At 32.0% G+C, this 10,301-nt stretch overlaps 1 protein-coding gene across 3 annotated transcripts in view; it reads left to right on the top strand.

The window, feature by feature from the left end:
* The first annotated feature begins 2,275 nt into the window (after positions 1–2,275).
* LOC106464566 (dual specificity mitogen-activated protein kinase kinase 6-like) overlaps positions 2,276–10,301 on the top strand; it is a 54,341-nt gene continuing 46,315 nt past the window's right edge. For 2 of the 3 annotated variants that reach the window (XR_002611772.1, XM_013924717.2), the window contains exons 1-2: positions 2,276–2,463; positions 8,707–8,822. Coding sequence is in view for 1 of the 3 variants with exons in the window: in XM_013924717.2 (XP_013780171.1) it covers positions 8,816–8,822 (7 nt within the window). In the remaining 2 variants the exon portion in view is untranslated. The remainder of the gene's footprint in view (positions 2,464–8,706; positions 8,823–10,301) is intronic. The other variant, XM_022392302.1, reaches the window with a different exon arrangement.

Genomic DNA, 10,301 nt, shown 5'->3' with positions numbered 1-10,301 from the left:
GAACCAACTCTACATGTTTCGTACTTTAGTAACGTAGAGTCGTCTAACGTTTTAGAAGGCCAATAAGTAGGACCTAAATAAATTAGTTTAATTGTGTACCAGTTTAACGTTGAATATTATTTATGATTTTAACATTACTATACATAAGAAAAATATTATTATTCCATTGATGATGTTGCAGTTTTCAATGACTCTTAGGAGTCAAGAGTCTGTTTTTAGAATATTTTATGTGAGTTATACGTCAACTTCTGGAATAATTTCACTGAAGCTATACACTTTTATATACAACTATGTTATATGATTTATTATATGGACAACTTCTTCCTTACATTTAATAAAGTATTTTTAGTAAATCTGGTTCATAGCATGAGAAAAATGTCTTCCTAAGGTAAATAAAACATGTTTTTCTTTTATGCAGAGATGGATAAAGAGAAGCCTGAAAAAATGAACGAGATAAACGAGTGCGACACAAAAGTTTTTAGTGAAAAGGCAGATTGGGTAGGTGTTTGGAGTAGTATAATTAATCTGTTTCGTTAATTTATTGTAACTTGGTAAACAATGTTTTGCTAACGTGAATCTTCTAACTTTAACCGATTTTCTCTTCAGCGAAAGACCTGCTTGATATAAAAATTATGTTTGAAATTTCATTTATGTTGAGGGTTAGTTTGATGCATTAGTAATAGATGCTGAGACAATATTCAAATATAATAGAAAATTATTTAACGCCTTTTCTGTACTTCTACTGGAATATTATACAATGATTAAAACTTGAATTTGTTACGAATACTAACAAACCAGTTCCAGTTTATAACTGATATTTAACAAACTTTAAAGTTGGAAAAGGAAATCCAGTCATAAACAAAAAAAATTCCTTCTGTAAACTACACCGTAGTATAGATGTATATTTCATCATATTGTTATATGTAGACATAAGTCACAGGTCTGGAATAATGTGATAGTAATTTCATCTTACTTCCTTGTTTTAATTGTATTTTTAATTCTCTGTCTTTGTTTCAAGAACGTAGTATACTTTCAGTTAATTGTAAACAAACCGAAGAGAAGCATATTTGAAAGCAGTTATAATACAAGTTAGAACAATTATATTGTTCCTGACACATAAATTCATGTTTACAATTAAATGTTATGAAACCATAATTGTAGAATGTAATATTAAAGTTGATGTAACAGAAAGTGTTTTTCATCTTCAGCTTCCACGTGCAATTCGAGAGTGTCGAAATGCAATATTTGCTACAGAGAATTTTGACGACTTCTTAAAAGAAATGTGCAAAGAAGAAAGAGAAATGGATGTACAGGTGATGACTACTCTCTTCTTATAAACTTTATTTTAGGCTGTTGTATGAAGGATTACCATAGTAACAAGATTCTTTTATATAATCACGAATAAGCTTTCCGTGCTCTACAGAAACTGTAATTTTTATAACATACTTAAGAAATAAAATAAATGAGGTTTCGGTACCGTACAGATATTTTATCAAACTTAGCTATAGCACCTAGAATAAAATTTGTAACTGATGTCACTCGAGAAGTTCCATATAGCCTTGATAGGCGTAGCTTTAATCTTGAAATCGGGTCCATGTCCATGTCCAAAGTAGTTACACTCACTGGTGTTTTTCAGATTTTCTAACGTCAATGTTCGAAATGTCTCTTTTTAAACTATACTTAACAATTAATTTGATTAAGGATAGATACAACTATATATATAACTATGTGCTACAAAGGAACTGTTGCGTCATGTACTTTGGCGAATGTTCAAGTTCTTACTAGATATAGGGGTCTCTCGTGCTCTCTGACTGCAGTTCAATTACTCACTATCTACACCTTACCGCGTCACGTTGTCCCCTCCTATATATATATATCCGCCCAAATCTCAACAATCGCGCTAAACAAACGCTGTAACTCTGCGATACACTTGGTATATTCGGAAAGAATAAACCAGTTTTATTAAGTAAAGACTTGTGTCGCTTAAGTTTCGTCGGAACGAAGTTACGGAAAATTAATTAACAAACGGAGACGTAACAATATATACAAATACGAGTCCTTTGACAATTACTTCATAAAACGTATTTTAGTTTATAAGTTTATATACATATATTATTATTTTTTAATTTATAAGACGACAGTCTCAATGTATCTAATTTATTTTTATTTTTTGAGAAAATTAAACAAATTACAAGCTGTGTAATGCGATATTTTTCGATTATCATGCAATTGACAGGGTATATTCTTAGTTTCCAAGACAATGCCGAAAGTAATACATAGGTGTTTGCGGAAGTGTCATACTGAGTTGTTTAAGTTTCCTGTGAGTGAAATAGTGTTAAGAATTACCACTGGGATATTTTTATAGTTTTTGTAATGATTGTATTTGAAGAAACTTGTTCAATATGTCACAGTAAATTTAAATAAGTTATTTTACACGTTTGAGATTAGACTGTGGAATTATGGGTAAGATAGGTTTTTTCCAAATGTCAACTTTTAATTTTATACTTTATAGTAAGTACTTAGTAGAACCTACAAAAACGTAACTAGTTAGGCTTAGCATCAGCGAGTTAAGTGCAATTATTGCTATTTTACTATTACTACTACTACTAGTACAGTTTTACAGATGTTTAGAAAATAAAATGCAAAATGAGATTTGTTTACGACAGTTTATAAACTACTACCACAGTAATATATATAATGTCAATTATATACCAATCATTTAAAAAGTAATGGGCATAATTAGTGTAATTTGAAACTTAAATAATTACTGACAAAAATAGAAGTTACTTGAAAAGTTAGAACTACATAACGAGTGGAGATGATGATAGTATTTAATTTTTGTAAATATAGTAAATATTTATAGAAATATAGGAGGGTAATGTTAATATTATATTGTTACGACAATGTAAGTCACATGACGCTGGTAACACATCATGAGATTCTCGAAGGATCATGACTTTTCCTGAAAACTAGTCTTTTCCAGGCGTCCTCTATTTTAGTATATAAGCCTGGCAAATAATTGCAGATGGAGAGATTGAAGATAGCGAAAATCGAGTCAAGCAGTAAGTAAAGTGTGTGAATCCCTGTGAATTATAGCGTGTTTTTATAAAATTAGTTAAGTTTAAAGTGACTTTGGAAATTAAGTGTATTACAAAGTGTGTAATGAGAAAGAATACAATACAAACTAGTTTTATTTAAGAAAGGACTTGTATCGCTGAAGTTTCTCGGAAAGAGTTTCTACAAAAATTAACCAACGAACGGAAAATTATCAAACGAGCAGAGACTCAACAATATTAATAACGTTACTGTTGTTGGTACAAATTGTATTCTATTTCATTTTTTGCTTTATTTGTTTTTTATTTTGGGATAATTTTAGCCAAACAGACAATACAATTAGTATTACTAATAGTACTCAGTGATACTGATAAATTATGTATAAATTATACATTGTACAGTACTGTCATTCACAACTTTATTTGTGTTATACTTAGGTTGTACCATTATTTAGGTGTGTATTTATAAACATTTGTTATTGTTACATCTCTGTACGTTTGTTAATTTCCCGTAGAAATTCTTTCCGAGAAACTTCAGCGATGCATGTCCTTTCTTAATTAAAACTAGTTTATTTTTTTACAATACCACCTTGCAGTACACAGAATTACCAGAGTCAATATGTTTGCAATCTCGATAACAAAACACACACTTTATATTACCATCACTACTGCTTGCTTGACTCAATTACTTGCCATGAAGATGTTAAAAGAGCTAACACTAAGTGTCAGTATTGATTGATTGGCTGTGCCAGAATTCACTTATTAACTTAACATATGGAAAACTGTAGAGCATTTGGTCCATCAAGGCTGTCCTTGCACACCTACTCTTAGGAAAAGTTGAAATTGAAACTCATCTTTTACTTTACAGGAAATTTCCAATTCCCATTTTAAACTCCACTAAAGTGCTGGCCTCCTCTACTACTGATGGCAGTTCATTCCAGAAGTCTATCATCCTGTTAGAAAAATTAGAAAAAGTGTTATCTGGAATACACGGTGTCTTTTCCAAATCTGTATTGTCTTGTTCTTTTATGGTCTTTATCCTATTACTCTACTAGGTAACCTTGCAAACTTCAATTAAATCACTCATACCTTTCTTTTATCAAGAGAAAATAAGTTGAGCAGTGTTAAATCTACTCCTATAGGATAATCTTACCACCTCTGGAATTATAAATTGAGCAGTGTTAAATCTATTCCTATAAGATAATCTTACTTGTGGTAAGATTATCTTATAGGAGTAGATTTAACACTGCTCAACTTATGATTCCAGAGGTTCTGGAATCATAAGTTGAGCAGTGTTAAATCTATTCCTATAGGATAATCTTACCACCTCTGGAATTATAAATTGAGCAGTGTTAAATCTATTCCTATAAGATAATCTTACCACCTCTGGAATCATAAGTTGAGCAGTGTTAAATCTACTCCTATAAGATAATCTTACCACATCTGGAATCATAAGTTGAGCAGTGTTAAATCTACCCCTATAAGATAATCTTACCACCTCTGGAATTATAAATTGAGCAGTGTTAAATCTACTCCTATAAGATAATCTTACCACCTCTGGAATCATAAGTTGAGCAGTGTTAAATCTATTCCTATAGGATAATCTTACCACCTCTGGAATTATAAATTGAGCAGTGTTAAATCTACTCCTATAAGATAATCTTACCACCTCTGGAATTATAAATTGAGCAGTGTTAAATCTACTCCTATAAGATAATCTTTCCATCTCTGGAATAATAAATTGAGCAGTGTTAAATCTACTCCTATAAGGTAATCTTACCACCTCTGGAATCATTCAAGTAGTTCTCCTCTGATTCTTTACAGCAATGCAGTATTCTTTCTTAGATGAGATCTAAACTCTACACAGTATTCCAAGTGAGGCCTAATTAGTGATTTATATATAGAGATATTTACCTGTTATGATTTTAAATCAGTATGTCTATAAATGCACTCTAAAATTCTGTTGGCTTTGTAATTACACAATAAAGAACTACTTTGATGGCTTAAGTGACTTATGCACCACTGTGCCAAGATCCTTCAGTCACTATTGAGTTGGTTCCCAGCTATATTTAGCATGTGATTTAACTTAAGATAACCCAAGTATGTTCACTGTAATTAAAAATCATTTGCCAAGTATTTTTCCAACTTATCAGTTGATTCAAATCATTATCTAATATCTCATCATCCTTAGAGTTAAACTTTACCAATTATGACACTGTTAATAACATTAATTTAAATAAAAGCACCTGACTAGTAAGAAGGGTACATTCTGTATTGGATACAATTAATAACATACTTTTTCCCCCCCATCTATCCACCCTACAATTCAATAAACTAGTAATTCCCTACCCTCTTTTGATGTGATTTTCTGAGATAATCTTTTGTGTGGTATCTTATCCAAAGCTTTTTGAAAATCTAAGTACAATGAATCCATGCCCGTTTCTTCATCCAGATGACAAGTAACATTTTGAAATAAGATTTTCAGATTTGTGTGTGTTAAGGCAAGATTTCTCTTTAGTTTTTGTTGTTGTTTTTAATATCGCACTTCATTAATGATTGTTATAGCTCTATTTCACAAGACAAACATTTTTCACTAAATGGCTTATAGTTTCATGGGCATCTCTTAGCACTCGCTTTAAAATTGGAGTAACATTAGCAACTTTTCAAAGACTTGCCCATTTTCTACTGACCTACCAAACAGAAAAGAGAAAGGCTTTCATATCTGATATTTGGCCTCTCTTAAAACCCTTTTAGGTACTGGTCTTTTACCATCTTCAGTCTTCCTAACTACTACCAAAGAAATAATACCTATATGAATCAGGACTTTTCTAGTATTTCCCATAGAATATCATCAGTCTTCTCTTTTAAAAACAGAATAGAAGAAAAAAATTTTTAAGCTCAACAATCTCTTATTTGTCAACAATAACCTTGCTTTTAGTATCCTTTAAGGGCGTTATTCATATTCTAACATCTTGCCTACGTTTAACGTTCTTAAAAAACTCCTACTTGTTCTAACATTACCAGTTAGCTGTTTCTTATATTGAATTTGTTAATTTCTTTTTAAGCTTTCCTATAGTTTTGTAAATGTTCCATCCTATCCATCAATTTAAACTTTTCTCTTTTGTCATTTAGTAGGCCATTTTTTTTAGGAATCCTGTCTATCTTGAGTTAAAAGCAATTTATTTTTAAGTATTTCCCAAATTTGTCTCTCATCACATTTTAACTCATTATTCCGATTTATTAATGATAAACCTTGTTTCATGGCTTCAAAATTGGTTATTTCAAAATTATGAACTAAAATATAATTTATCTCCACATGTATCAAAACAATAAACCTAACTTACCAACAAAAAATCACTCTTCCCAATATGTTATTTTACTTCAACTAGTGGAATAACATCTTCATATGGTTAACAGTAGATCTAAAAATGTTATGATGATGAAACTGATACTATGCTTCCAATCCAAGTAAGTAGAAGCCTTCATCTAGTCAACATTACTAGATTTATGGATACAGTGTTACCTGAGAATGGGGGCAAGAGAGAGTCTTACTTTCTCTTTATGGAAGCAGTATCATTTTCTATGTAATTCAAAATACCTGTGTTTAGAATTTCTTTCATAAGCTTCATTCAATTTACAAACTTCCCAGCCATAAGGAAATAATGTCATGAGAAGACAAATGGTCAATGTCTTAAGGAAGATCCCCATGTTTCTGCTGTGAGTGATGATTAGAATAATAATCATAATTAAGGAGGAATAATAATTCTTAGTTAATTATTCATTCACAGACACTGTAGTTTATTGAGAATAATATCAACACATTCCTGCTAAGTTGGAACCATGAAAGGTACCATCTGTTAAAGATAGTAGGAAGTTCATTAGCATAATGTTGAACACCTTGAATACCCTCACCTTCAGTGTGTGCTGCTCAAGCAGTTTAATTATTCATAGGTGAGAACATGAAAACATTTTTAACACATCTTCACAAGGAAAAATAAATTATTTCAAAACAAATGAGTGAAAGTATCTACTTCAAAGCTGAACCAGCATTACATTTCAACTGTTACTGCAGGACTAGTTTTTATTCTCAATACTTGTGTTTGTGTGTACTATACATTTAATTGTGCCTTGCAAAAGTATTCACCCCTATCAATAATGTCACATTTTGATAAAATACAAATAAAGTAAACAGTTTTTCATTAATGAATGTGTTTTTTTTATTGAAAACTAATGATCAAGCTTTACACTGCTATGTGTGAAGGAGGTTCAATACCAGCAAAACCTGTAAAGGAAATATAAATTGAAATTTGCTGATTATGTAAGTATTCAGCCCCCAAAGTCAGTACTTGGTGGAAGCACCTTTGGCAGCAATTACTGCTGTGAGTCTTTTTGGATAGGTCTCTATCAGCTTTGCACAATGGGATGGTGATATTTTTGCTCATTCTTCCTGTTTGTTAGGGATCGTTGATGGACTGCAATCTTCAAGTCTCGCCATATATATATACCATTGGATTCAAGTCAGGACATTCACTTTCTTCTTTTGAAACCATTCCAGCCTGGCTTTGGCCTTGTGCTTCAGGTAATTGTCCTACTGAAATGTGAATTTTTGACCCAGTGTTAGATTCTTGACTGACTCAAGCAGGTTTTCCTCTAGGATTCACCTGTATTTTGCACCTTCCATCTTCCTCTCAATTCCGATAAACTTCCCAGTCCCTGCTGATGAGAAGCAACCCTATAACGTGATGCTGCCACCACCATGCTTGACAGTTGAGATGGTGTTGACTGAGTGATGTGCTGTGTAGGGCTTGTGGCAGACATAACGCTTTGAATTTAAACCAAAAGCTAAATTTTTGTCGCATTGGACCACAAAACCTTCTGCCACATGTGTGCAGTATCATTTACATGCTTTGTTGCAAACTCCATATGAGATTTAAGATGATTCTTTTTTAGTAATGGCTTCTTTCTTGTCACTCATCCATATAGGCCAGCTTTGTGTAGGGACTGGGATATTGTCAATGTATGAACACTGACTCCCATTTCAGACATGGAACTTTGGAAATCTTTCAAAGTCAGTGTTGGCTTCACAGTAGCACCCCTAACCAGTTTCTTGCCTGGATGCTTAGTTTGGAAGGGTGGTCTGATCTGGGTAGTGACTGGGTGGTTCTTGTAATCTTCTCCTGATCTGTGCTTCTATACCACTTTATCCTTGACTTGTTTGGAAAGCTCCTTGATCTTCAGGGTTGGTTTGTCATATGACTATGTGAGTTGTGGCTTGAACAGATGCATTTGTCTGAAGTCAAGTTAAACCATTTTGATTACACATAGACAGAGACCATTACACTAATTTTATGACTTTTCAAACTAATATTTTGCACCTGAACTGATTTAGAAAAGTTTTGAATACTTATACAATTGAGAATATTTTAATTTTCTTTGAAAATCTAACTTACATAATATCAACATTTTTTTTTAGCTTTCTCAGTTTGAAGTAGATCACGTAGATTCTAAATATATAGTCCCATTTGAAAGTTTCATGATTGAAAGCTCAGATGGCAACAAAATGTGGAAACATTGCAGGGGTGAATACTTTTGCAAGGCACTGTATATTTATGTATGTATCTGAACATTTTTGTCAAACATTTTTACATTTCAGATTTAACTAACAAGGTGCCTTAGATCAGCTGAATTGTGGGGTCTGATGCTTGTTTATACAGTAGGTTGTTTAACTAATTCTAAGGAAGGATTTCATCAACATTGTTCAAATGGAAGGTATGTATCTAGTGTTTTAATAATAACAAGCACAAGTATCCCCCCCTCCAAGTGACAGAAAAGTATAAGTTAATCTATCAATTTAAATTAGTTCATGGACTTTAAAAAAGTTAATTGTGTTGCACTCTTGGTTTCACTCAGAACCAAAGCTCTGAGCTACTTATACTGCCCACTCCAAAAAGTAATTGTTTAGCATTTCATTCATGTTAAGAGCAGTTCATCAATAACGTATGGTAAATCTACGTTTTTATTCTTTAGGTTACGTCACATTTGAAATGTGAATGATAATGTGATTAATTCCAAAGTTGGTAAGTTAATGTAGAATATCCTGCTTGAGAAGAAAAAAAAGTTGAAGCTTGTAGTTTTAAGAAGATGTATAAAAAAACAACAACTTTCTAATGAGAATGATTATTTAAGGGTTGTAATTAGGAGTGCATTGATTGAGGTTTCTGTGGCTGATAATGATAGTTACTGAACCATGTTGGACAGTACTGATATTTAATATTAATGTAATAATAAACTACTAAAACAAATAAAGTTTAATTTGTAGGTGATTTTTTTCTTATATTTATCATACAAATTCACAAATAGTACTTATTTGGTGTATATAGTTCAGAAAATGAATAAAAAGAATAACAGTCATAAAAGAGTTTTAGAAATATTTTCCATATGTGCTTATAGAAACAACTAACAAAATAAAAACACATTCATGCATTAACTTTTGAATTGTAACTGTATCTTTCATTAGTTGATAGTAGAAATTTTATACATTAACACAAAAAGTCAGGCTAAAAACTTTGCCATTTCCGACAAGAAACAAAACTATTGTGACAATTAGTAAGTTTCAATAATTTACTTATTTTCAAGTAATAAAGAGAAATACATCAGAATTATACTTGTGGCTTCATAGCTGTACTTTATGTGGTGAGTCTGTGAGCAGAAAGTTCTTTATAGAAGAGCAGTATTTCTGCTTTGTTGTACATCAGTGTGTTCCTCTTCTCATCCACAGAATGAAAGGCAGCACTTAACAAGTGTTTGCTATCAATGTTGCTGTATGAAGTAGAAAGAAGCTTCAAGACGGAGTGAAAAAATGGCCTTTGTTACCCTCCAACTATTGTAGTTTTTGTGATTCTTGGAAGTGTTAACTCACACAGGCAACTCAGCTTTTCGTTCTTTCTGTCTCTACCCTTTAGTGTTTTCTTCTAATGTTTTCTAGTGTTTTCTTCTGACTCAACTTTGCTGAACCATGTTTCTATTAAAGTAACTGGTTCTGACTCAACTTTGCTGAACCACGTTTCTATTAAAGTAACTGGTTCTGACTCAACTTTGCTGAACCACGTTTCTATTAAAGTAACTGGTTCTGACTAACTTTGCTGAACCACGTTTCTATTAAAGTAACTGGTTCTGACTGAACTTTGCTGAATCACATTTCTATTAAAGTAACTGGTTCTGACTGAACTTTGCTGAACCACGTTTCTA

Source organism: Limulus polyphemus, unplaced genomic scaffold (assembly GCF_000517525.1).
Source record: "Limulus polyphemus unplaced genomic scaffold, Limulus_polyphemus-2.1.2 Scaffold1689, whole genome shotgun sequence".
In the NCBI taxonomy this organism is placed as follows: Eukaryota; Metazoa; Arthropoda; class Merostomata; order Xiphosura; family Limulidae; genus Limulus; species Limulus polyphemus.
Note: the sequence above shows the minus strand (reverse complement) of the source record. Positions and strands in the feature narration are given on the sequence as shown.